This window comes from Labrus mixtus, chromosome 3 (assembly GCF_963584025.1).
Source record: "Labrus mixtus chromosome 3, fLabMix1.1, whole genome shotgun sequence".
In the NCBI taxonomy this organism is placed as follows: Eukaryota; Metazoa; Chordata; class Actinopteri; order Labriformes; family Labridae; genus Labrus; species Labrus mixtus.
Window position 1 is genome coordinate 25,170,695 of NC_083614.1, and position 27,801 is coordinate 25,198,495.

Below are 27,801 nucleotides of genomic sequence, written 5' to 3' on the forward strand. Positions count from 1 at the left end.
TAGTTGTTTTTATTGCTTTTAATTAAGTCAAAAGTCCATGACCTTCTTAGAGCAAAGTTAAAAAAACATAAACACACACAACAACCCAGAGAGAAAAACAGTTCTTGTAGTGAGTATAAAAACCTACCTGCATCCTCTCCTTTGCTGCGCTCAAGCTGTCCTGTAACTCCTTCAGCTCTCGCTCCAGGTGCTCCACCCTCAGACGGTAACGCAAACTCTCCCCTTGGGCAACTTCAAAGCGAGACTCTGCAATTTCCTTCTCCCGCCGCACAAAACTGCAACCAACAGGGTAATTGTTTAAACCAGCACACTAGTGTAAATAAAGACATTCAACCTTCAAAATGGTCCTAGGTGTTTTTTCTATTTTATGTATTAACATTTATTTGCAGGTAAACAGCACTACCTGAGAATCTCAAGGACTTGGTCCTGGGATTTGCCCTCTTCAGACAGGGAGATATTCATCGGACTCTCATTAACTGCACGTTGTAAATTGTCAGCCATCTTGCTGCTCATTGTCTGGATCTGTTCATGTAGGAGGGTGTTCTGCCTCTGCAACTCCTCATTCCTGTTCCCGATCTTGGACATCTCCTCCTAGAATATGTGCAAAGAAAATGAGGTTGAACTGTGTGATTGCTAGTTTCTATAAAAAATAAAAAAAAAACATCAACAACGTTGACATAGTTGAAAAACAAACTAACCATTAAACATCACACCATGATTAACTCAAATGCCCCTAACATAAACATCTGTAAGACTTTCAGTATTTACTTTTTATTGTGACAAGGCAAGACTTCATAGTAGGTCATCACCTACTAAACTCTAAAAGTCTCTCCATAACCAACCTTGAGGATCTTCTCCTGTTCTTCCCAGGACACTCTCGCCTCCAGGAGTCCGGCACTGGTCCTCTGTGCTCTCTCTTCCAGCTGATGTCTGAGTTCGACAGCCTGCTGGGCCTGAGCTTTAGCGGCCTGCAGGGCTTCCACGTCTGCGGCATGCATCATCATCTCCCGCTCGTACTTGTCTTGTGCTTCAGCTGCCAGTTTAGCCTGGGTTATAGGAAAGAAGATGTGGAATTAGCTTGGCATGTTAAAGTAAACGGGGGGAATCAAAGACATACTTCCACATCTAAATAAACACAAACTGCTTACCTGCTCTTCACTGTCTTTTAGAGCTTGCTGCTGCTGAGCCTCAGCGACTACAAGTCTCTGTAGCGCCGCCTGGTGATCTGCCTTGGCACTGCTGAGGCTTCTCCTTAGATTGTTCATCTAACAGAGACAATAAAAACTAAATCTACCAATTTCCTGAAAACTGCATCAATGTTCAGATATTGTTCAGATATGGGGAGGAGAAATACATTATGAACTGCTACTTGTTTGTAGGAAATCTACATTTGACTTGCGACTTGCGTTTATATCTTCATTATGAGGGATTTAACATACCTGTTCCTCCATGGAGGCAAGGGCTCTCTTCTTCTGCTCCCCTAAGTCTTGTTTCTGTTTCTCTGCCTCTGCAAGCTTCTCCTCCAGGCTGCGGTGCTGCTTCTCTGCCTCCTTCATACGAGCTTCAATCGTTGAGCGTGCCTGCTCTGTTACCTGGTCATTAGGGAATTTTCAACACAATTTTTTTTAACACAATTACATTCATTTAAGTTTTCCAACATGCAATATCATCCAAATGGATTTTTAAAAATTAGACTTCAAGAACTAACTGCTTTAAACAAATTCTCATACTTGATTTTAAGGCCTTCTTACGAAACTCTTATTTTTAGTGTTTTTAACTGAAGATCAAAGCTGATCAGACAAAGATGAAACATTTTGGCTGGTTTAAAAAATATATATTTTTTAAAATGTGTTTTTATATGTTTGAAAATTCCGATTCTACCTATTCTACCTTTTGCAATTTATGTGGTAGAAAAACTATTTTAAACAAAAAGCCATGTAATACATGGATATAGCATGTATAATCCAAAACTCTGTGTCATAACTTGGAGTGGGATAATTGACTCCTGGCCATATAGGTAGATGGGAAAATGAAAGAGAAAATAAAAAGTTGTGACAATTTATTTAAGGTTGTCAACATTTGAACACATTGCATCCCTCTGGGATTAATAAAGTATTTCTGATAGTCAAAGTTTTTGTTTCTAGCATTCTCACACTTTTTGTCTTAAAGCCTTATAGTTTTGATGTTGAACACTGACAAGCAGCGTGTTTGCATTTTGCACCTGTTTCTCTTTGTCCAGGGTCTCTTCCAGGCTCTGAGCCATGGCTCGATACTGCTCCATGCTGGAGGTGACTGATCTGAGGCTCTCTGAAAGCTCCTCTGCCCGGGTTTCAGCCAGCCGCAGACGGCCCTGTAGATCCTCTCTGTCTTGATCTGAACCCTGCAGGCCTGGAAGCAGAATTCAGTGCAAGGAGTGAGTGATGCAGTTTGACAAAATACAATGACAGGAGGGATTGTAGACTAATGAAAATACTGTTAAACTGTTAGGAGTCTGTTTTAAAACCACAAGCATTTCAAAGAGTGTGGCTTCAGCATTTCAAAAAGCTCTTTTACTAGAGCCTGACAAATAGAAACTGTATAACTAAGTCAGTCAGACTAACACTAAGCACTTTTTTTTAAAAAGTAGGTCAAGTACTAAACTGGGTCGTTAAATGGACAAAGCGTTATTATTGGAACAATTTCGTAATATTGTCTCCTCTCTAAAAAGAAAACTAGCATGTAAGTGATAAGTGAAAAATGTCACAATCCGAGACATTTCTCAAGAACTGTATTTTAAATCTATAGCCATAACATTTCATGTGAACCACTGAAAACAATACATATTTGGGTATGCAAAAGAATGGATTCATCAGCCTGTTTTGTTTTGAACATCTACCTGTAGATCTGTGTGTGTGTGTGTGTGTGTGTGTGTGTGTGTGTGTTTAGTGCAAACCTCTGATAATGGGTGTGGATGGCGAGCTCATGATGTGACGTGATTCCCCACTTCCTTGCTGCAGCCTCAGGTTTTTGAGCTCCACCTCGGCACCATTCAGCAGCTCCTTGGTCTTATGGTGTAGAGCCGCCTGTGTCTCCAGCTGCCTTTTGGTCTCCATTAACTGAATCTGTACATGGCAAGTTACAGACAGAAGTACAGCGAGCAGACAATTAAATCCCCTGATATTTCAGACGACTTGTTTCATCAGTTGAGGTGCAAGTCAAAGCTTAATGCTCTTCTTTATTTTGTAAAGGTGTTGTGTTTCACACGAAAAAGGACATTAAGTGGTTCTTGTACACAAAAAGAAAAAGTGACAACCAGTCAATTTCACTCTTACCTCCTGGTTTCTGCTGAGCAGGTGGCGCTGTTCCACCTCGTGCTCCAGCCGCTTCTGCAGCTGCGAGATCTCTCGTTCCTGCTTCTCCAACTGGTCGTTTAGACGCTGACGTGTATCAGTCTCTGACCGCTCAAGGGTAGCCTAGGGGAACACAACAGGTTATATCTTGAGGCTTGATTGTGCCTGTGTGAGACAATAAGTGTATACTGTTTCTCTTATAGGTTACCTGAATGGTCTGGAGGTTGGTCAGCAGCAGGTTCTGGGTTTGTTGTTGGCTCAAGATTGACTCTTTCTCCTGGTTCAGCCTCGACTCCACCAGCTTCAGCATGTCTCTCTCCTTACGAAGGTTCTCAGCTCGGCCCTAAGAGACAGAAGGAGATCAGTCTTGTCTAGACAGATTCAAATGAAGCACTACTGCCATTCCCATCAGCAATGAGTTTCAGAGAAATTCAAAGAAACCAAACTCTGGCACAAATATTACTATCAAGAAAAATGTTTCCAGGAATGAAACTAACCTCGGCCATGGAGAGTCTCTCTTTGGCAGCTTTTAGATCTTCTTTCATAGTGTTGATAGTCTGCTCGTGCATCTGTGAGGCAGCGGCCGTCTTTTGTTCCTTTTCCCTGAGAGAAGCAATCTCTTTCCTGTAGCCCTCAACGTTGTCTTGCAGCATCTCATACCTGACAATATTGACACAGATTTATTTTTAGCAGTGTGCATGCAATCCTCGGATTTAAGAAATGAAGTATGCAGTTAACCCATAAGATTATAACATTACAGCTTTTACATTAGAGAAATGTTATATCATCAAAACACTTCACACTTTCCTTAATTCTGTTACTGGTCACTTTTCAAACTTACCTCTTGGAGGCAAAATCCAGCTGGGTGGCTACCTTAGCATTCTGGGAGTGGAGACCGGAGAGCTGCTCCTGGAGCTTTTCATTCGTCTCTGTCAGTTTTTTGTCACTGTCCATGCGCTCCTTCTTATAAGTGGAGAACACCTCCTGTAACTGCAGATGCAACCAGACACTTTAGTAGATAGTAATTGTTGTCTAAGACAGTGGTTCTCCACTGGTGGGTCCGGACCCAAAAGTGGTTCAGGAGTCGTTTTCAGTGGGTCTCAAAAGTGTGGCTGGAAAACAAATGTGTCCAAAAGTCTACAAAGCGATTTTTAAACATGTTCGTTTTGTTTTGTGTCTTTGTTCCATCACATAGTTTGCACGGCCTGATGTCCAGATCGCACAACTTTTCATTAAATAAATCTGATCAGTTGAAATATCTGAAAATTTGGGTTGTGAATTTTCATCAAGGAGTTGGGGGCGGGTACTTCGGCTGGACCAGTTGAGAACCACTGGTCTCCAAGAAATCCAATTTTCATTTTGCAGAATGGACACACATTACACAGATCTCTACTCATTCTATTCATCCTCTATTCAATTTATGACAGTTTTGCCCAACATTAATCAGTGGGACAGAAGAAACCTCAAATCATTCTTAGTTAAGTTTCTTCTGTTAGCCTGCCTGTCACAGTTTCACTTATACTTCAATCTACTCCAAGCATCATCAGCAAAAAGGGGAAACAATCTTTTTGGTTCAAAGTAGAATGTAATGTCGCAAAATATGCACACTGCCATCTAGTGGTAAACATGGAAATTAAATAAGCCGTACTTATTAGTTCTGTGCACCTTACAAGTATATCTCATGTCATTGCTATGGGATTTTAACAGTTAAATGCAGTAACAATCACTAACAATTGTGAATGTATCAAAGTGTAACATTTGTTAAGCCACTGTGGCACTCACCTGTCGCAAAGCTGCCTTGGCTTCCAATGCTTCTGTAGACTCTGTTGCCATGGACACAAGTTCAGTGGGAGTTCCTGCGGTGGGAATGGCTGCAGGTGAGCGACGGGGGGTGGAAGTCATAATGAACTCCTCCGGTGGTGTACCTTAAGAAAAAGAAGAACAATAATGCGTATTGGGAAAGATCATCAGAAGGTGCCTCAACAGCAGAGGCCTTTATTTCTCCTTTGTTACCTTGCTGAGGGAAGCTGACTCCGGTTGCCCGAGCCAGCATCACACGATACATGTCCCTCTGCTTCACGATGGCCTCTGTCATCTGGACCTGTTTGCTTCTTTGCTCCTTCAGGGAATCCAGCTCCGCCTGGGCTTTCCCAAAACTTTGCTCCAGTTCACCACGTCTGGAAAAAAAGTAAACTATCTTAGCCTAACTGACAGTGAGATATCTTTACTGATACCTAGATAAATAGATTGTGAAAATCACGGCAGACACAGATTACAACGTTTAAAAGAACAATTTCGCTATCAATATTTTTCATTATTCCATTGTAATTCTTTGCGTCTTTCTTTCCAAATAACCTAGCAGATAAGGTGTATTTAAATTGTTTTAAATGTCCCTGGAACATGCCTTACTTACTGCATATCAATTTAACAGAGATGGTGTAGGACTTCTACATTTCTCATTTGTCCAGAAAAACAAATCAGAGTTTGTCCAACAGGTGACTTCTTCTGGCTTTAGTTAACTATGCTAGCTACCTAGCATAAATTGATGCATCTTAACAGATACACGTCATCCGCTAACTGATATTGGTGCATGTCACATTATTTGCCTAAGGGCAGATGTCTGTCAACGGCTGATATTTGCATTCAACAAATGCAGCATTGCATCCCTTCTTATGACACATTGAATTCAGAAGTATAACATGCAGGTGAAGAAGCTTTTTTTTTGATGACTTCATGTTGGTTCTTCTTTAGCATTGCCTTTCCATACATTTTTGTTTACCGAATTTGGAAACCGTAACATTCCAAAAAGGCCAGTAAGCATACAGTTATGTTTGGTTATTGATAGTAATAATAATAATAAAAAAAAACCTTCTGACTCACTTATTGCCAGTTAATTCAAACTCCTCTTTCTCCTGAGCGTCACTGAGCTCCCTGAGGGCCACCAAAAGACGCTGATTCTGCTTCTGAAGCTCCTCCACACTGCGGAAAGTCACCAAGTGTTGGCTGATCACCTCTGATGTGCTGCTGACGTCAGCTGAGTTCACCTCCTCTTCATGAATAACATGGTTTCCACGAGCCTCTTCCAGCTCAATCAGCAGCACACGCACCTGGAGGGAACAGAAAAGGACGGTAATGAAGATATGAATTTTTGAGAAATCAGATTACATCCAGATTTATCTTTAAACTCGAGGAAAAGAGTGAGAGCTCACCTGCTGTGCCATGTCTGCTAGCTGAAGTTCACATCTCTGGTTGTCTCTTTCCAGAACAGACGAGCGCTTGTTAGCTTCATCAGTATTCTTCTGCAGACGGTGCACCTCCTGAAGGAAACAAAAAAATTCCGTAATTATTAATTTTTTTTTGTTAAATCATTTATTTTTGGGCTTTTATGTCTTTATTTAATAGGACAGTTGATAGAGTATGAAACAGGGAGAGAGAGAGGAATGACATGAGGGAAATGAGCCACGGGTCGGACTTGAACCAGAGCTGTCGGCTTCAAGAACTACATGGGTCGCCACCTGACCGCTAGGCCATCTGTACCCCAATAGTTCCTAATTCATTTCGAGTGCAAAAGGTAAATTGCCATGCAATATGTATTCTTTTCTGTGCCAGATTCAAAATAGGAAAGTATTAAAAATATGATTTATTTTACTATTGAGAAATACATAAAAATATAAAATGTACTGTTACATGAATATTGTCCAACACAACACAAACAGATCATCAAAGGGAGAAATGCATCGATGCAGTCTGACGGCTTCACTGAACAGTCATAAAACTCGTGTTTAGTACCGACCTTTACAGCCTGCTCCAGCTTGGCAGAAAGACTGGCCACTGACTTCTGCATGCGCTCATGTTCGTCCCTTTGCCGTTTGAGGATAGGGGCCTTTGCTTCCACTTCCTGCACAATGTCATCCAGGTATTTGTTGACCCGCTTGTTCTCCAATCGCTCTAACTGCAGCTGCTCCTGGCTCTCCAGGTATGCTGTGTACAGCTGAAAATATATACGACATCTTGTATCAACATCAGAAACATGAGCAGTGAAGACAATTCACCTGTCTGTTAGTTCATTAGTGAAATCCCTTAATGGTGCAATCCAAACCCAGCCGTCCAAGTTCAAACTAAATTAAGCATAATTAGCTTTTAAAAAACTGCAACTATTTATCCAACTCAAGATCAACAATATCAAACTCATTTCCATTCACATTTCCCTTCTGCCGGAGGGTTTTGATAATTGCATTTACCTCTGTGAGCTTCATGCCGGGCTTTATCTTGGATACAGCAGCTGCGGTAGGAGACATTGTTGTCATTTGCTCGTCTGTGAGCAGAGACGCTGTACTCACAGGGCCTGGACATTCACAAAAAGAAGAGATCACATGACAGATTTGTTCATTTACAGGTTCTAATGATGGCTCTTTGGATTTACTTTTACACGTCCATAATGAATACAGAACATTACAAAGTTGCAGAATTGACCCAACCGACCTCTGAGTTTAGAACTTGACAGCAGCTCATTGGCATTGTCCAGCTCTTTCTCAAGAGCCTGGATCCTCTCCTTCAGTTCAGCTACACTTTTATCGGTGGCACCATTCATCTCTTGCAGCTTCTCTTCGAGGGCTTTGTTGGCTGTAATGTGAAAGAAGGAAACGGAGAAACTCTTAAGAAATACCAATAACCAGAAACTAAACGAGCAGTCAGAGCACTAAGCTAAAAAAAGAAGAAGTTTGAACATCAACTCCAGTGGCCCAGTGGAAAAGGACTTTTGGTCAAACTGTACCTTCTCCTGCCTCCTTCAGGAGCTTATGCAGCTCCTCCACTGCCCGACTCAGCTCTTCACTTTTTGCCTCAGAATCTGCTGCTGCTCCCTGCCGCCGAAAAAACATGGGTTAGTTCTGACAAATAAAGGCGACAAAACTCTACAGTAACATACAATAATCTTCTCAGTCATGATGAATAGAATTCTAGATATAATACAATATAATATAATAATATTCAGCGATGTGTTTGGAAATTAAGAAATTTGTATCACTACTGGAACTCTGCAAATACATCTTCACCAAAATTCACTGGGCGGTCAGATGATTTAAGTTTATCATTTCATCATTCTACAATCAGCTTTTTTCCAGAAAACAAACAAACAGAGATGCTCCTCTGGGCCTAATAAGTCCCTTGGAGTAAACACTTAATAACTTTACATACCTTGTACAGATTAGAAAGCTTGATGTTGGCATTGAGCTCATTTCTGAACTTTTCCTCCATGGTCGCTTGTTGTTCTTTGGCCTAAAATCAGGAACAATCCAGTCATACACATCACCACTTAACTTCACACTGTGCTACATTACTGATATACTGTATCTACTGCAGAGCATATTGTTCAACATACTGATGTTAGTGTGTAAAAGATGACATGGTAAATACTTTAGAGACACTTCAAGAAGTGCCAGAAACTTACTTCTTTGAGTTTGCTGATTATGTCTTCATTTTGTTTCTGAAGATGTTCACTTGATGTTTTCAAACTGCACACTTGATCTTGGAGTCTGCTTAACTGAAAGTCAAAGGCAACAAACATATCAAGTAATTAACCACAGGAAATGATAACAGTCCTTCATAACTGAACAAAGTGTTCAAATTCATTCAATACATAGAGTAACTTCTGACAGCCAAGTTATGAGCAGGGCATTTAACAGTCACTGACTTAACCTCAAACTATCCACAATGCATGCATCTATGACGGTGCAATAAAAACTAGTCTATGATTTGTTAAAGCTCAACATATGTCATGTTATCTTACAAAATGTTGACTTGCCATTGTAATCATTGTTTCTAAGCTCTATAAACACTTTTATGTTTAAACATAAAGAGACATACCTCATCTGCCTTGTCCTCCAGGGTGCACTTCAGTTCCAGGATCTGGTTTCCCTTCTGTCGGGACTGGGACAGCAGCTCCTCACTCTTAGCCTTCAGTTCCTCGTTCAGCCAAGACGTCTGTCCATGCAGCAGCTCCTTCTCTTGTTCCATACGCTTCTCTTTGTACTGTAACAGAAAGCCACCACAACTTTTCAACCATTTGTTCATATGTTAAGCAGAAGGTAACAGCTGCTTATCATCTGTTATTATTGAATAGAATACATTTCAATATAACTCACCTTGATGTTGACTTCAGCTGCTTCAAGTTCATCTAACTTCATCTGTAGGGCCATCTTGGAGGCGTTAACTTCCACCATCTTGTCATTGAGTTGCCTGAAGTCATCTGGAAACACCACATGATTTAAACAAGTGAAAAGTTAGAGTGAAGTTGCAAATTAAAATGTGATGTTTTTGACAAATTTCGCCACACTATTTTTTCTTCTTCCCCATACCGTTTAAATGCTCCACTTCCAAGGACCTTCTTTCCAGCGTTCGAAGAAGCTCTCGCTTTTCTGCCTCCAGATCTTCTTTTGCCTTTGACAGCACAGTCTAAAACGATTGTAAAATTATGTTAACCATGATGCTTGATGGTATTGGTTACAATTTTTTAATGATTACATCAGAACAATGCTCCATTCTTCAATTCAGAGTTGAATGTGTTTTAGACATACCCCAAAATAGCATACTCTACATATTTATCAATTGGCATTATAATAATAATAACAAACTATACCGCTTGAAAAACTATGTCCTAAAATCATGCCTCTGTTTTACCAAAAAGTTGATGATATATTTGTTTTATGTAACATCAGGTAACATTTTGAGTTGACAAAAGTGTGTTAAATTGTGATTTGAAGTTTACACTGAAAGGGGTTTGTAATAATCCTAAAAGACAAGTAAACAAATGTGGTCAAGTCTTCACATAGAGTACACAGAGATGTGGCTGTTAAATGAGAAAATGACTTGCACCACCCATTAGACGTGGGCGATATGGGAAAAATATCATATCACGATTTCTTTTTGGCAAAACCACAATTTTTTCATACTGATCTTTAGACAAATTTGTAAGTTACTGACCAGTTCAGCCAAACGTATTTCCCTGTATAATGTTTTAAAATGCACAGAAACTGTGCTGACAAGTTTAATCTATTTGAAAAACATCTTTGTAGGAGGTCTGGAGGTCAGATATTTATGCACAATTTGAAGGTTTTCTGCACCACTTTGAAATGATGATTTAGTAATGTGTCCTCTTTTTATGTTCATCAGGAACATTTCCACGCAGTGATGCATTTTTCTTGTGTTTCTGTTCTATTTTAGCTCTGCAGAGTTCCTACAGCTGAAGCTTCATATCGGCTCTGCAGCCTTTGTTGTTTTTTACGACATTATCGGACTAACTTTAGTTTTGTTTATATGAAGCTCTAGCGTAAGTTCTTTTTCGCACGCTCATTCTCGTTTCCGCTGTCATTCTTCTGGGGCTGTCATTGGTTAATCAGCTGTCTCGTCAGCGGTACTCATCTAACCAATGGCATGGTGTTCCGCCTTATTTTCAACCTATCATCGTACTGCTCCCCTTTTAAATATGATTCTTTCTCTCCCTTAGTCCCTTCATGCTGATGTTTTGTGCGCCCCTCCACCTCCCCAACACCGTCATCTCGCAGAATCATCATCCCATCTGGTCTCATCAAGTCATCAGCTTCACCACCACCAGTGTCTGGACTCCATGGTGGGGGGTGGGGGGTGGGGGGCAATCTATTCTGCCGTTGCTAAGAATTGTCATTCTACACATCGCCCACCCCATAGAGTCCAAGCGCCAAAAATTATTTCTGTCAAGTAACATTTCCATATCTCATTGTAATAAATAATTGTGTCTCCTGATTGAAATATAATCAAACATAATACAGAATGTGTTCACTCTGTGACACATGATCAAAGTAAGTTTTACTGACAGAGGGCGGGACATGGTTGATTGACAGACAGACAGACAGTCACCATGGTTACTCACTCTCACCTGCCTGCTGCAGACTGAACGTGTAACATCGTTTAGCCTAATCCCTATAAATTCAGTTATCACAACAGGTGAGCTTCAGGTGGAGAAGCTTGATAAGTAACTTTTAAAAACTGAGAGAGAGCAGAAAACACCAACAGCAACATTTTAAACATCGGGGGTTATATCTCTCATCACTGACTGTCTGACTCTCTGCAGACTGTGACCGTCTCTCCAGCTCGTTAAAAGGTTTCTTGTGTCTTTGTCTGAGATGTAAACTTAACTGTGCAAACTATGCAGATTAAGTTGAAGTGTTTCTCAAGCCGTGTCGGTTTGAAAAAAATATCAAAACAGTTGCATAAAACCGGGGTGGAGTTGTTTTTGCAGACTTTACTTTTAAGTTTCGTTTTTTCTCCTCTGTCTGTGTCGGAGAATAAACTGCAGCATGATTAAAATAAACACATAAAGCCGGTTCTACGATCTCTCTGCTTTGACAGATCGTCAGCATTGTTTGTCTTACCTGCTCTGATGACAACCTCCCCTGTGTGGATTCATATTCCCTGTTTTTCTCACGTACATGTTTGAGTTCATCACCTGTTAAAGAGATATTAATGAAGAGTAAGAAACTACAGTGTTCATTTTAAATAGAGAAGCAGAGGTCATTGCTAATGTAATTATTCAATAGTTTGGCTCTTACCGATCTTGTTCAGCTCATCTTGGAGTTTGAGATGTTCTTGGGACTGGGACAAAAACTCCTCCTGACATTGAGCGAGTTGTTTCACTTTCTCGAAGAAATGTTGCTCTGCGAGAGAAAAACAAAAACATGAGGTTATCTTATCCCCTTATTCTCAATGCGGTTTCAAGGAAAACACGACACATTTCATGTAAACGGGGCCATGCTTTAAGTTAAACGCTTAGACTTCATGAAGCTAACACACACACACGGGGAGTAATGCAACACACTTTAGCACCGTCAGCTAACAGAAACATGTGGCTCAATCTTACCGCTGTCGACACGAAATTGCTCCTGCTGCGCTTTCAAAGAATCGATTTCATACTGCTGATCTGAAAGGATCCTCTCGAGTTTGTTTTGAATAGTTTTCGGTATCTTAGATAGCTCAGAAGCTTCCAACTCTTGCAGCAGCAGTGCCGCCATTTTTGCGACAACACAGTCTGCGAGCAGGCGCAGTACGCGATTTGACTTTGTCACTGTCACTCGAGCATTGTGGGAGTTGTAGTTTCTCAGCATGAGCGTCCAAAAAACGATACGTTCCGTAAGGATTCATTTAAATTTATAAAAAAGGCCTAGTGTTGTTTGACAAGAGAGAAGATAAAGTGTTCACGGCAAACACAAAAGGTTGCGCGTGTCCGAAGAAATACAAAAAGTGTAACTTCACGGATAATATTTTCTGATCATGATTAGATAGCCTATTTATTTGTGTTAGGCTACCCAGAAATGTATGTTTTAAAATAGAAATAAAGATGAAAGGGAAAATTTGTGAAAGGAAATGTTTCTTTTAGGTTAGAAAAGTCAAAGAAATGTAGGTTCTGCAAATAGGCAACCTGCATTAAGCCAGCAAAACTAAACAGACAACTAAAAGGTTACCATTTTTCAGTTGCTGGCCTGAAAGCTTCTTTTTTTTGGAGTAGGATAAGTATAAAACCCTTAAATAGGCTAAAGTATTTTTTTTATCAATGAAAACCCACTTCCTCAAAGTTTGTCAGCAGATGGCGCCAAGTCAAGCTTTTAAGCAGACTCAACAGAGTTTACAAAGGCCTAATTAGTTAAAATAAAAACCCTCACATTTTTTAAAATTTAATTTCTGGAGGACGATGCCAAACATGGAGAATAATAAGGATGATGACAGAGGACGGTGAAGGACTAGGACTGCCTGAACAAGTTGCATTAATAAGTAAGTTAGGGTCATTCACTTGTGCCAGTGTTATAGTCTTCTTGCCTTCAGTTTAAGTTAGTAAATCCATGGATGCTTAATTGTGATTCCTTGTGGTCATTGTTTCATAGTTATTGTAATGCATTTGTTTTATTTATTTGGAATCAATTGTGCATGCGTTTTAATGATAAATCTAGTATTCTATCTCAATCAAGCCCCCATCGCTTCCTCAATCACAATTGCCCACTGCAGTTAGTGTGTACATGAATCAATCCAAGCAATATTTAGAATAAATGTAATCTAAACGAATCCAACACACAAATTTAGTCCATTTACCACTAAGGCATGAGTCTTTATAATAAGGTAACTACGGTATATATGATGAAAATGAAGGGGTGCTTGAACTTTATCGCCTTCAGTGCAGTTGTCAGCACTGATAGCATCACAGAAATTTGACAACTCAGAAGTAACAGCTTTCTAATAATAACTATAGAAATACATACACAACAGCCTAAATGTTTAGTAAACCCTGTTTTGAGATTATTTTGTTAACTGGTTTCTTGCACCGCCCCCAGTTTACGCTGCCCTCAGTATGTACAGATACAAATAGACAGCAAGACAATAAAGTGTAGGGTGAGCAGGACAGGGTGATTTAAAAAAAAGCGTTTTAACAAAAGTCTGAACATATCAATTGAATGTACTTAAAAAAACATGTATATTTATATAGTATTCAGAGGTGCATGTGGTTTGCCTCTGTTGTGGTTGTGATGTTTACAGGTTGAACAGGGTGCATTTCAACAATGAGAACAAATGATGAAGAAACAAATAGTCAGCAGATGGCGCCAACACCTACTAAATGCTCAGTTGTGTCTGCTGGCGTGCATGTAAAGAGTGTGTGTGTGTGTGTGTGTGTGTGTGTGTGTGTGTGTGTGTGTGTGTGTGTGTGTGTGTGTGTGTGTGGGTGTGTGTGACTTAGAGAGGATGCAAGTCAAAAAAATATTTCTTATTTTACTTTAGTTTTGTAACACAGAGATTTCAACTTTATCACTACGAGATACAAAACATACAGCACAAAATAGAGGAGAGCAAATACCCCCCCCCCCCCCCCCACAACAGTGATATTAGATAACAAGATTGAATCCATTCTTCTGAGTTACTGAGTTATTAAAAAGATAAGTCTGGTCTCGTAAAAATGGGTCTTGCCATCACTGTAAAATGTGTAACCAATCACAAGTTTCAGGATGCTGTTGTTGATGATTATATTAGCAACCACACACAGTTGTAGTTACCATAAAAACACGTTACATCTTTTGTTTGAGTGTTCTCTGATAATTGTTTGACTTAACAATTTTCTAATTCAAATTTGTTATCCCAGAAACAACTGGTTTGAAAAAACAGCTATATATATTTAGAAAAATAAAATATGCCTTTTATGAGTTTATGAAAGTTCACAGATCAATCCCAAGATGTGAAGAGTCAACATCTACAAATCATCGAACAAGTTTGTTAGTTGTAGTTATATTGACGGTTCATACTGTAAAAATGACATCGACTATTTTCCCAGTTTCCTTTTCAGTCATTTCCTAACTGTGTCCCTGGTGACATATGACCGTTAGGTATTTAGGCCCTGTCTGGACCAGTTTTGAGAAACACCTCTTTGGTTTATTGGTTCATAACCAAGGTGATACTTCTGTGAGACAAAAGACGGGCAGCACGAACATGAGAAGTATTAAGGAGGATGTTTGCTCGGGGCAGCGGCAACTATTTTCTTACACTCGGCTGACACGCCTGGATACCAAGATGTATAGTTGCCTATAGCAACACTGCGGTTCAAACCTCTTAGAAAGCCATGCTGGTTGTTGTCAGCACTCGTCATAAGAATGAAACCAACGAGCATGGGCTACTGTACTCTGCAATCAGTGCTGATTTAGAAAGTGATTCACTATAGATACTCAAGTTCCCCTTTCATGTTCCAGTTAATACTGAACAAATGCAGTGAGACAACAATTCAACGGAACTCCTGATGTGTAATCCAATTGAAATTCCACCTAGCCCTTAATTAGGACATGTAAGTTTGTCTCTTCATTCAAACAGTGAGTATCAGCTAAGCATGGGAAACAGACCAACCCAAAGGTAAACTGTGATATTGGAGCGATACTGTATGTGTAGGCTACTCCTTTTTTTTTCTGCAGCAGTTAAAGCTTTGTTACTCATCCCCCTCCACCTTGTTCTTATCTCTTCCTTCCTCCTCTTATCTTTAACAGTTTGCTCACTCTGCCTTTGTTATACTTAAAACTACTAGTACCTAATAGTAATCTGTGTAATAGTGGTTGCACAGTATCTATTCATTGCACTCATACATGTAAGTTGTTTGTTTTTTCAATAAAGTTTAATCTCATCTGGGGGTAGATGAGTCAAATGATGAATCGTTTTCATTGAAAATACTGAGTGATGGGGAATGTACCGTCATATATAAGGGTTAAGTAAGTAAAGTCACGCTAAAAAGCTTTTATTTACAATGACAACAAGTGAGCGCAGTTCGTTATGTCATCTCTCCCACGTCCGCCGACCATATTTGGTCACAGGAACCACATGTGCGCCTCAAATCGGGTCCCAACTGCAGTGTCATCCTGACATCATCTCGGCGCAATTGTTTCTGTGGCGGGTGAACTAGAGCGTGTCGGGAGGGCTTTCCAAGAGTCCACACACAAAATGGACAAAAGTTCTCCAATTAGTGCATCAGTGTACACAAAGAGGGAATCAAAACGTCAGAAATGGGGGTGGGATCACATGGTCATTGCAGAGGTAAACATTGAGGTAAACATTGGTTCAAGGGGAGTGATGAGTCAAACCATGCCCCCTTGGGTTTTTCCATGAAACAAGTTTACAGAGATAAATTCTGGGTAAACATGAATGAACCCCAACTCTTTGATTCTGCTCAGCAAAGTCACTGCTCTGTAAACTTTCTCCTAGAAGAGGCCCACGCTTTGTTTATGTGTATGTTTTGGAGAATAATGAGGCAAAATACGGCACTTGCCAATGATTTAATGTTTATTCTGAGCCTACGGTTGAGTCATCTTGTTTTGAGGTGAAACCTCTCTTAACCTCTCTTAACGTTGCAGTGACTTCTGTTGCACTCACTGAACCCTTTTTAACTGTCGGAAAATTGCCACATATGGTACTGTACATGGCTGTGAAGTGTGGTGGAAGCTTGAAGGCATACACTTGGGTAGAAAGTATTTAATAGGTGTGAACTCAGCAGGCCAGTGGATGCACACAAGCTGCGCCTGAAGTAAGCTGCCACTCTTGCATACAACGCTGTGGTCTAAGCCACCAGCAGCAAGTCTGGCTGACATGTTTAGGCACTTAGGGAAACACCTCTCACTCTGCCAGAAAAAAAAAAAGCTTGTGGGAGGTATCCAAAAGATTTTGATAAATCTTTGACACGCTAATACTGTGCAAAGTGAGGTGTTACCAGCTAGGGGCTATGAAAGCCGTGCCAGGTGCGGTACTGTAGAAACACAGTAACATGTATATCCTTAGAGAAATATTTGTTAGCGTGTCTCAGTCCCTTGTTCTTTCATTTTGATTAATTACATTAAGAGCCCCTTTGCAGGCAATATGTCAAGAGATTATCGGTATTAAACCACATGAAAGTAGATGTGTATGAATGTTTAAGAGGGTTTGTTTTTGCAAAAGTACAAGGTCAGCATACTGTGTATAACCCATTTTATTAAGGGATTGAGGGCATTTTTATTTGCTTGAGACTGCTTTAAGGTGTAAAAGCTCTTAGTAACCTACTGTACTACTACTAAAACTACAGCCTTAATCCTGTAAGAGGATTGTCCTTATACCTCAGCATGGAGCTCTTCACTTCCTATCATCAAATGTTACTTCTTATTAAAGCTAACAATCTGCTATCTGTTGATATGTTAAGCTTCATTTAGGCAGTCAATGGGGGACATTTCCAATGACTACATCCATTATTTATACAGTCTATGCTTTGGTTAAAGTCCCAAGTCTATATATGTTGAATAGTCTTTTCATTATAAATGAAGTCAAGGCTGGACGGCCCCAAACATGGTTGGGTTTGAGCACTGGTTTCATCAATTTCTCATTCTTTTCTCTTTTTTTCAGTATGCAAAACAGAAGAAGAAGATCATTTATCGTAGAGTATCTGACAGTGGGAAGAGTAGGAATCCGGGATGAGAAAGTCATGATTTGGTCTTATTTAGTTTTGTATTTCAGCGTTTAGGTTTCCATGTTTTAATTTATCCTGTTTATCCCAGTGTTGCTTGTTTCCCTTGTGTGTTTTTGTCCTAATGTTTCATAGTTTAGTCTTTAGTGTTTTCTTGAGTTCTGTGTGTCTTCAGTGTTTCATGACTTAGTTTGTAGTTCTCCTCAGTGTTTCTTGTATTTTATTCCTGCCTCTGTGTGTTTCCCAGTGTTATTGCCCTGATTGTCCTCACCTGTGTCTTGTTAGCCTCACCTGTGTCTGATTACCCTATGTACTTGCGCACTTGGGTCCAGTTCCTGATTTTCCACACCCGTGACAGGGAATGACTTGCAGCAGAGTACAGGGATTTTTCCTTGAACTATTGGAGTGTCCACTTCGAGGAATACAGCCCCTACAAGTGGCGTGCAATATAACCGTTAACCCTGCAAATGGATATTATATACCTTGTAAGTGAAGAGGTATCACAAAGTTGAACTACTTCTAAATTGATAATGCATATATGGACGATTGGTATGACTTTATTGCAGAACTGTTTCCTACAGTAGTGGATTTGTGTGGTAATGTGCTTGTCAGTCAGATGACTTTGTTATATAATTTAATTTGATTGCCTTCATATCAAATTGTGGGTTGGTTGCACGTCTTAAAACCTTTAATCAGCTCTTTATGTTGTGGTTTTCACATGCCTGCAGCTCACTGGGGTCACAGAGGAGTCAAATCTGTGCTACAAAAAAAACTAAAAGATGAGGTTGTTTAACATGTGACAGCCTGCCTCCACAGGACATCTTCTGCAGTGGTAACCCTCTAGTTCCTGATTTTTGCCATGTCAAGTCTCTCTCCCCCCCCCCCCCCCCCCCCCCCCCCCCCACAACCACATACAATATATCGACTTTCACTGTCAGTCACGCTCTTCGCTGACAAATTCCTTGATCTTTAGGATTTATCTCAAAGACTGGCTGTAAAAAGTACATAAAAGCAGTTCAGTGTGTGACAACCAACTGAAAAAACTAACAAGTGTCTTTTCAAGAGGTAGGAATTAAAAGTGATATTTTAATGAAGCTTCCAAATATGTAACTTTTTAAAAACAGATTTATTGTCAGGCTTTTGCCTTTATTTGATAGGATAGTGGACAGAGTGGGAAATCAGAAGAGAGAGAGAGAGAGGGGAATGCATACGGACAAGGAGCCACAGGTTGGACTTGAACCCAGCCCGTACATGCCTCTGTAAGTGGTCTAACCGCTAGGCCATCTGCACCCCCATTTCTTTGGTTTTCTTACGGATGTTTTAGAGTTTTTTGTTGACGTGTACAAAGGACAAGTTTTAAGTTACTTCTTTACTTCCTATGAAACCAACAGACCCTCTTTTTCTAGCCTGAAATCAAATTACTCTCAGATTTATAATCTTTTACAAAAAGGTGAAATGTTGGCTGTATAGCCACTAATAAATTGTATCTCAAATCTGTAATTTAAAAGGTTTTTTTTAAATTGTCATATTGTTGTATATGTATTTTAATTGATCTTCACATAGTGTAATGAGGTTTTATGCCACTGAGTGTTATACGTTGTTAATTTGTTTGCTCACCCAAAGGCCGAACTAGGGACAAGTGTTGGAAATTATCAATAGCTATAAACTCTCTGTGCACCACATCAGTTTCATGCTGTGTTGAAAATATGTTGAATTGCATTGTCCCTATTCAATTAAAAAATCAGAGATGAATAAAATGCAATGGAAACGTTACTATTTTATGTGATTTTATTCATGTATATTAGTCTATGCTTCATTATGTTCCAGACAGTACAGTTTAAATAAATAAACAAATCCTTAGCAAAATCAAATGAGTAGATATGAATTCAACAAACCAATCCTTGACTCGTGCAGAGTTGAAGACTTTTAAGTCAACTCCGTTTCCTAAAGCTTCCTTTTTGTATATGACATCATCCCATCACAATATAAAATATAAATAAATGGCTGAACACCACCTTGAGCATTCACTGACAATTACAAAGTACCAGAAGCTCAAGCATGTTTATTCCAAACATAATATTCACCTCCCACTACACAAGTTCCAGAGACGTAATTGAAGGTCAGCTTGGACAGGGCAGCTGTTTTACACAAAAATGTTCCAAGGCCAGAGAACCTTTGCCTCTTGAGTCCAAGTGTTCCTGTTCTGTTTAGGTCTTTAAAGTTTTGTTTCCAATTTAGAAGCCCCCCACCCCAAAGAGAAGTTTAGCAAACACGTGTTTAAATATCGTATCACATCTGAGGATGTAACTATGTGCTAACCCTGGAGGTGTAACGTATACAAAACATCAAATGCTACAAAACACATTTGAATTAACACATTTTGACAAGTTTGACTGTATGTTATATTTTCTATAATCACAAAAGAAAACTTTGCAATAATCTTGAGTTAGATAACTGGTTTTGGCTTTTCTTTGAGTACAGTTGAGGTGATTTGTGATACTTAATTAATAAATAAATCAATATACACTATCTCCTCACCTTACTGTACCCTTACCTTAGAGCATCCAAATCTTGGATATCTAAGTTTCTTCACCAACTGGATAAAATAAGCCTCCCTTAGAAGACAAAACTTACACACTTGTGAGCTAATGTACATTTTTTTTCTATATACCTTCACCAAAGGAAAAAAAACTTTCTTATGTTAGAAATTGTCTTTCATGGCTCTAAGAGAGTACTCTCCAGGGGAGCCAAAACTTTGCTTTACTCTACATCGTTTTCTTCTTCATCCTCCATGCCAGGCAGCTCTTTCTCTGGTAGCAGACCATAGCTATTGAAGAATGCCTCCACATCCGTGGCAAAGAACTCCTCGTTTAGGTGCTGCGTGCAGGCCAGGAAGTTCCCCAGAAGTTCTCCAGCCTTGTACACCAACAACGTGGGCAACACCTCGTCCGAAAAACGCTCCGCAGCACCTGATGCAACAGCGTCAATCCGGCAGAACTTTACAGTTGGGTACTCTGTGGCCAGGCAGTCAAGGCAGTTGTTGAGCTCCTCACAACCTTTGACCCCATCCTTGTAGATGTGGACAACTACTACTGTACTATAATGTTCCTTCTCAATCACTTCTAGGAAGGCCTCGCCACTGTCCAGGTCATGAACACCTTCAAACTTGGGCCCAAAGCTGAGTTTATCATGCATCTCCTGCATGCAGCGCTTCCTGTATTTCTTCAGACATCCCGCATCTTCCTCCTTAAGCAATTCATACTCTTGGACACTCATCTGGAATGACAATCAAACGATAGCTTCAGGTTATAGTGGCTATTTGATTTGAACACTTTTTTATGGTCATTGGATACATTCTTTAATGTTATAAAACAAAATATTTTTTGAATTATTTAAAGAGGTTTTTTAATAGGATATAAACGGTATCATGTACATAAGGAGATGTCAGTATGTATACACTTCTAATAACAGCAATGAGGCTGCTAGTGTGGTGGTGACATTGATGTACAATACCAGACATGGAGAAAAGTGAGGGCCATTAGTGGGAAGGTGAAGAAAAATACTGCTTGAATGAGGGTAATTAATACTCTAAGGACCTGATTAACAAAGGGAGTTGGCGGCTTTTGCACCCAATGTACCTGTGTAAATGAGACAAAAGACACTGTCTAATTCACAAAGGTTTAAATGCGCCCCTGAACGGCTACAGAGCAAATAGCATATCTGTGCGCAGGGGCTGTTTGGTCGTATTATAATGAGCCACTATGCATTCATTTGGGTCAACATTGGCCCCTTTCTAATGACCCTCGTTGCAAAATCCACCTCATTTCCAAACAAGGACTCTAACTCTAACGGAGGTGGTGAATATGCCAAGGTATTTATAAAGGATGTCACGTGCAACTTTCCAATGATATAAAGTTTCACCCCACATACCACATATTTGTCTTCATGTGGGGAGATGGTCTGGGTTGTTATGCAGGACAGTTATGGATTTTTTGTTTTTCTTTCAAATCTAGACAAGCTGCTCTCTTGCCTGCTCCTGGGGGGAGGCTTTGTTATAAACGGTGAAAGTTGTATCATATCTGTAAAGACCCTAGGCTTTTCAATCATGAGCTTTGTTGTGTTGGCAGCAAAGACGCAGCAGATTCATGAGCTGCCACAAGTCATTCTTAATGAATTCCCACTAAGTTAGTTCTGTAAGCTTAAAGTAAACTTCTTCTGAGCTTCTTCTGTCATGTACTGTATTCATTGGGTTAACATTAGCTTTAGCTAGCAGATCGCTATCTATCAGGAGTTTCTTTCCCCTGTTTTTCAAAAGTCTGCTCTACCATTATATATAAAACTCTTGCAGTGCTGCAATCTTTTTGTTCACAGCTGTAAACCTTCGTAAATCCCCAGATGCAGTTTGAGTAGACTTTTCTTTTAGATCATGGCGGTTTGTAATTGTTGCTATATAACATTTCTGCTGCGGCCTGTTTGGTTGTACCTTGCGGTTAAGGTTTGCTCTGGAGTCATCTTTTGGCCTCCCCGGGGATGACATCTGTCTCAGAAGTTCCCTTTTTGCAGGTGGCAAGTTTTCCGGGTCCATACTCTCCAACTTAAACCTCCTCCAGTCATTTATGACACCTTTAGGACCTATGGAGAAGAAAAATGTATTAAATTATTAAACTTTTAGGAAAAATAAGATGTAGAAAAGGGTTGTGTTGCCTGGATTCTGATTAAGTATATTTAGTTTATACAGGCAATAAAGAGTCAATCTTAAGCCTGTTCCTGTCGTAAATGTACAGCAATGAATCATGTGTGAGTAAGGTTTCCTGTTAAATTTGGGGATTAAAGCGTCATCCCAGCCTTCTAAGACGTGCACTCATTGCACCACTGTTACATAAGACAAAGAAGATTAGAGGTTCTGTTAAACTGCCAAAGCTCCTCAGATCTGTACTCTACTTTGGTCTTTCTGTTGTCTGCTACTGCCAATTGCTCAGTATGAAGGCTTTTATTTTGCTGTTTTGCAGTCATTTCTATCAAAGGCTAAATGTTTATTTTTCATGTTAACGTAAATGTATATTAGCACTGATAGTACAATCAGATTCACCAATGAAAGAACAGATAAAGACCACCATGTCAGTTGCTGTGTGACACCATGGCTTCTACTTACCTGTGTGGGTCGCAGTCTCCTCCAAGTCAATCAATTTGTCAGACATTCTTCTGGTTTTTCTGCATACAAGAGAGTTAGAGAGAGTTTCATAAGGCCATCATCCAAAGGGGTTATGTGTTGGTTATTTCCTTTTTACGTCTGTTAGGGGTTTACAGCCTGTAATACGTGTTTATTCTCATTGTTCTCGATTACATAATTGTATAGCTACAGATTTAAAACCTTTGCACGGCGATAGAGCCACTGGAAACCAAGTGAGTCCCATGATAATTAAATTAATGCAGTCTAAGAGGATACTGGACTGCAACAGATCTGCGTCTTCCTTGCTGTTAGCTAATGTTTTCAGAAGGAACAGATGGAATTGGCATCTAAGAAAAAGGACACCATGAGATGAAAAACAAACATTATCACAATAAATGGATGGATGGATGGATACAATGTTTGTATGTATAAAAAAAGAAATTTTATTTCTATATTAAAAGTAGAAATCTAACGAATATGCATGTGATCATGCTCGTGCACTTAAATTATAATTGTTTCGCATTTTTGAGTAGGAAATGTGCAATGCAATTACATGAGATGTCAATTTGGGCCTCAAAACTGAACTACTTTGTGATGTCATTGGTGTCTGTGTTTGGATCAGTGTATGTGTGTGTGTGTGTGATGTTTACAGAGCCACTATCTCCTGGCCCATCTCCAGTGTTCCAATTAGTGTAGTCTCCCTTCCTGAGTGAAGTCACAGTGCTGATCTGGGCTCAAGATCTCTGTGGCCACCTCTCTAACCCTCAAATCCACATATGGAGATTTGCCGTATTTACTTCTAGCATGAGCCAATGAAGTCTTTTGTAAGGGTTTTGATTCTATGTGTGTGAGCAAGAGCCGGAGAAGAATCAGTTCAAAAAGCTGATTTTCAATCGGACACAAATCTCAAACCAAAACAAGATCACCTTTTTCCTCATTCTGTGAAAAACTTCTTTACTTTAAAGAATGAAACTAACTTCACCTACATTTGACAAAACTTCTTTACTGTAACTATGCATAATGGATAATGGCAAATTATTTGAGAAAATATTTAAATCAGATATGAAGACTCAAGACGGGACTCAAAATCAGTCTCAAATGACTGCAAATACATACAGACCAAATATCTTTGTTGTATTTTATCCAATCCAGATTAAAGTTCCAGTTTCCCATAGGTTTTACCTGATTTAACTGGTGCTGTTCAACAAATAAGACATTAAGTGTTCCTTACCTTCCACAGTCACGGTGAAGTCCTTTCTTGAGTCAGTAGATAACCTCGCACTGGTCTACACTCAGTGACTTCACAAAGCTATCTGTGGCTGGACGCTGTGTGTTGTTGTGTGCATGCGTGCGTCTTTTCCAGCCAATGAGCTTGGTGTAATGGAGATTTCAAAAAAAGACCCTATAGAGCAAACAGAAATAGAGCATAGATCCTAAGAGGATTTCTCCTCAGGAATTAGAAGCCTCTGCTTGATAGAGGCCTTAGTAGACATATTGACGAGACAGAGGGGGGGGAGAATGAATGAATGAAAGATAGAAAGCATTTAAAATCCAAAACAAGAGCCCTTTATATTCAAGAGCAACACACAATAACTACTGTGTTGTTAATGTTCAGGCTTTTAAACAGTACATGAAGAGTTAACTCAGAGAAGAGCATTATATCCTCGAGATGAACTCTGAAACAATGTGATCTTTTCTGGAATTCAGAGTTCTCCGAGGCATGGAGCATCACACGAAAATGAGCACATGATAGGAATATTACAGAACACAAAACACCCCTAGCTAGGGGTGGGGATCAGCTTTGGTGCTGCTTTATCACGCGCTTCTTTATTATTTTCCTGCCGCTTACTCTCTCTTTTCAATGTGTTTTTTTCCCTTTTATTTTTTAACCACCAGTAGCTTGAAAGTTTGGGGAAGGTTGTTTTTTTTTCATATTCCAATATATTATTTTTTGATGGGTATAGTATAGACAATTTAATACAGAATAATCTGTGTTAAACTGTTTAACCTTTGTCGTGAGAAACTTCTCATCCTTCTCTTCAAAAAAACTGCAACTATCGAATAAATGTAGCACTAAAAAGTCACAATATTTCCCAATGGAACAGGCTTACATTGAAGTATGATGTTTGTTAAAGCTCCTGTGATGCCATGTCTATATTGGAGCCCTGTGGACAAAGATTAGGTAATTTATCCTGCATATGTTTTGGTAGTGTCTTCACGGTTTGCATTTTATGAAATTCTGCTCTCTGTCTGAATAAGTAAGATACTGGTTGCTCATAATCCTAACAGAGGCTCTCATTTAGACCAGATACTTGTGTCTTTCAGTAACATACTGGTATGGTATTGTTATCAGTTTGTTGACTTTGCACAGGCAAATTAGATATTTGCAGTTCAGATGCAAACCCTACTCTGATCTGTCAGGATCAGCTGTGCAGATAAGACATGCTCTACTGATATAACGTGATGTATCTGAAAATGCATTCAGGCTGACTACCTGGTCACAATAAGGCAATTGCTGAAAATACTGGATCCCCACGGAGCGCAACTGAGGCACCGGTGTGGCAAGAAATGCAAGCAACATGTGACTTGTAATTCTGAGATGAACAGAGAATCATTTTCAAATTTCATGAAGAACATATCTCGTAAATCAGAGATACTTAATCTCTTTCGATTTGTATTTTCTCATGTGAATGCATCACGCTTTGGTCTTATTTGCTGTTGTCGATCATTGAGCGGCATCAGTGTTAATTTGACGTTGTTTCATAACCAGCAAAAGAACTCTTCACGGGAGTTTTGAGTGTAAATGGAGCACATCAAAATAGTGTTAAGGTCTAGTGCTTAAATGTACCCAGCTATATTCAAACACTTCAGGCCCTTATAGTGGGAAAAATTAACCTATTCTTAAAAAAAACACCAAAAAGGCATATATTATTATGATTATATATTTGAGGGGGGGTTGTATAAAAGTTTCTCTGTGACAGCTGTCCTGTTTTATTACGCTTAAGGAGGACTGTGTGTGGCCAGGAGTGTCAGGATATTTTCCTGTGAGAAATGTATGTAATTAGGTTTCACCAGAGAACAACAGAACCAATAAATTTCATGATATGTTTCCACAAGCCGCAGTAAGAAATAGTATCCTTTGATCACTCCTTAGTTCTTTGTCTTCCCCACATTCCTCCCTGTGAGCTCCCCTTAGATGAATGCTGATTCACTGCTGTGCAAACAGGAAGGGTTAATGCTCTCCACACCCTCTAGATATTTTCTGGGACTGCTCATGCAACCGTGTTCGACTTCTGTCCTTCCCCCTGGTGTCTGCGTCCTGCATTTATTGGCTTAAAGGATTACTGGACCTTTTTATTCAGGAACACACAGTATAATGATGTCAGTTGGGGCTTCAGTACTCTCAGTGCCTCCAGAGAGTCGACATGTTTATATATAAGCATAGGTTGCTTAAAATGGAACTGAGCAGATTGTTAAGCACCCTCTGTTCTAAAAACGTCTCACAGCAACAGCCAATACTTCCATCCATCCATCTATTCATAAGCTCACTCGTTAGCTAGCTATCTGTGTCTATCGTTCTCGCTAGCATGTTGGCTAACTTGCTTGCTTTTTTTCCCCCCACCACACTAAAACTTCATTGTCAAAAAATAACCAAAACAACATGATTTGTAAATTAACAGCGACTCAAATGTTTTTACAATTCTAGATAATTCAATATTAGGTTTTAGGGATTTTGCTTTTGGACAGAAATTACTGTATTTTCTCTTACACTAACTCTTAAACAAGTTTATTGGAATCATTCTTCAGGAACAAACAAAACAAGTATACAGTAAAGTGTTGTGACTGAAAAGCTGATGCAATGCAAGAAGAGTTTTAAATCTACCCTTTACAGTTTTCTGGAGGATCATAGGCTATCACTACAAGATGTACAGTATGGACATAGACTGACACACATTAAGGAGTGAACTTCATGTGTTTCCTGTACAGTTACTTAACTCTAAAGATTATGTGTCAGAACTGAGCTGATGTAAAGCCACAAATCACTGACTACAGTATGCTAAGAAGTTATAACTGCTCTTACTCAACAAAAAAATATTTTCCTCAAACAAATACGTAAGAAGCCTTGCAGCAACTCACAGCCAGAGGATTTAGTATGTGTGTGTCTCCACCAGCATTACTCTGTTACGTCATCACTGATCAGTAGATCACTTCTTCAGGGCTTCAACGCTAGGTGGACACGTGGCCTTACACTACTGTAACTTTTCACTGTGAGGTTTTTATGATACTGTACAACAATGCTTTTTTGTCAAACCGGTTGCTGCAGAGCATGTTTTATATTATTTTTTCAGTGCAAAATCTGCTTTTTTTCTTTTCTTTTCTTTTTTTTTTTTTTTAAACACCTCTGTGATCTCAAAGCTAGAGGTCAGCATTCTGCAAACTAGACTAATTCTGCTGCTTTGGAAAGAGTTTCAGAAAAAAGTTGGGCGAACAAAGAAAAGACCCTCCTTATTGCCCTTTTTTATGACTCACAGATACCAGTATGTCTGTGTTTGCTTTATAAATATGCATTTACGTCAAACCAGCATTTCACCTCTAAGCTGGAGCCAGAGAGTATAAAGTGACAATCTCTTACTACCATGGTAACCGATGTAAATATTATACATTTACACTGTTGAGTAAACTGATAGGCAGTCTGGACAATTAGTTTAATGATAGGCCTTCAGGACCAGGAGACTTACAGTAAATGACGTGTATATGAGTGTGTATGTGAGTGTCTGCTTACTTTTCCCTTACATGCACTTATATGATCCATATGCTCCATGACGTCTATGGGTATAGAGTTAGTGGCAAAGCCTGAAATTACAGTCTGACTATGCGCCCCATGCGTTCATGCTGAGTTCACTGATAATATGTTTTTCAGTAAACTTTTGACTCACATGGATAATAGCCAACATATACAGTACATGTAGGGAATAGAACAAAAAGGTTGACGCGAGTGCTGCACTGGGTCAAAAAATGAAGGTTTTATGACAAATGTGTCATTTGACCTCTATCATATGACATCTTAACTGTGTTTAAAACACCTGTTTTGTATTTGTCTATTATGTCCTGATGAAATCTCAGTTGAGCCAAAACGTGTAGACACATCCCTGGACAATTAATTAATTAATTATTGCGTCAGAGTGACTCTGACTTTCAGTTTAGACTGCCATTTCTTCACAATGAACGTTGTTTGTGTCAGGACAGTCATTTATTTATAAGCTATATAGATGTAGATGTTGAATTTAATCTCTGGAATTGCTCTCTGAAAAAGATCATCAATT

General features: G+C 39.5%; 2 protein-coding genes across 7 annotated transcripts in view; both read right to left on the reverse strand.

Annotated features, from left to right (window-relative positions):
- tprb (translocated promoter region b, nuclear basket protein) overlaps positions 1–12,391 on the reverse strand; it is a 24,224-nt gene extending 11,833 nt beyond the window's left edge. For all 6 annotated transcript variants that reach the window (XM_061034184.1, XM_061034181.1, XM_061034186.1 and 3 more), the window contains exons 1-27: positions 12,223–12,391; positions 11,915–12,019; positions 11,738–11,811; positions 9,686–9,782; positions 9,473–9,576; positions 9,195–9,359; positions 8,779–8,871; positions 8,526–8,606; positions 8,104–8,191; positions 7,812–7,952; positions 7,571–7,674; positions 7,123–7,320; positions 6,539–6,646; positions 6,210–6,436; positions 5,343–5,506; positions 5,112–5,254; positions 4,171–4,319; positions 3,827–3,989; positions 3,538–3,672; positions 3,312–3,452; positions 2,933–3,101; positions 2,222–2,388; positions 1,440–1,592; positions 1,149–1,265; positions 843–1,046; positions 404–591; positions 128–275 (exon numbers count right to left, since the gene is read on the reverse strand). In XM_061034184.1, coding sequence (XP_060890167.1) covers positions 128–275; positions 404–591; positions 843–1,046; positions 1,149–1,265; positions 1,440–1,592; positions 2,222–2,388; positions 2,933–3,101; positions 3,312–3,452; positions 3,538–3,672; positions 3,827–3,989; positions 4,171–4,319; positions 5,112–5,254; positions 5,343–5,506; positions 6,210–6,436; positions 6,539–6,646; positions 7,123–7,320; positions 7,571–7,674; positions 7,812–7,952; positions 8,104–8,191; positions 8,526–8,606; positions 8,779–8,871; positions 9,195–9,359; positions 9,473–9,576; positions 9,686–9,782; positions 11,738–11,811; positions 11,915–12,019; positions 12,223–12,373 — 3,777 coding nt within the window. In that variant the 5' untranslated portion in view covers positions 12,374–12,391. The remainder of the gene's footprint in view (positions 1–127; positions 276–403; positions 592–842; positions 1,047–1,148; positions 1,266–1,439; positions 1,593–2,221; positions 2,389–2,932; positions 3,102–3,311; positions 3,453–3,537; positions 3,673–3,826; positions 3,990–4,170; positions 4,320–5,111; positions 5,255–5,342; positions 5,507–6,209; positions 6,437–6,538; positions 6,647–7,122; positions 7,321–7,570; positions 7,675–7,811; positions 7,953–8,103; positions 8,192–8,525; positions 8,607–8,778; positions 8,872–9,194; positions 9,360–9,472; positions 9,577–9,685; positions 9,783–11,737; positions 11,812–11,914; positions 12,020–12,222) is intronic.
- Positions 12,392–19,352: 6,961 nt separating this feature from the next.
- Positions 19,353–23,863, reverse strand: pdcb (phosducin b). Its single transcript, XM_061034192.1, has 4 exons — positions 23,709–23,863; positions 22,460–22,518; positions 21,791–21,939; positions 19,353–20,583 (listed from the first exon to the last, which is right to left on the reverse strand). Exons 2-4 carry the CDS (start codon positions 22,503–22,505, stop codon positions 20,068–20,070), a joined length of 711 nt encoding a protein of 236 aa, XP_060890175.1. The 5' UTR covers positions 22,506–22,518; positions 23,709–23,863; the 3' UTR covers positions 19,353–20,067.
- Between the last annotated feature and the right edge of the window lie 3,938 nt (positions 23,864–27,801).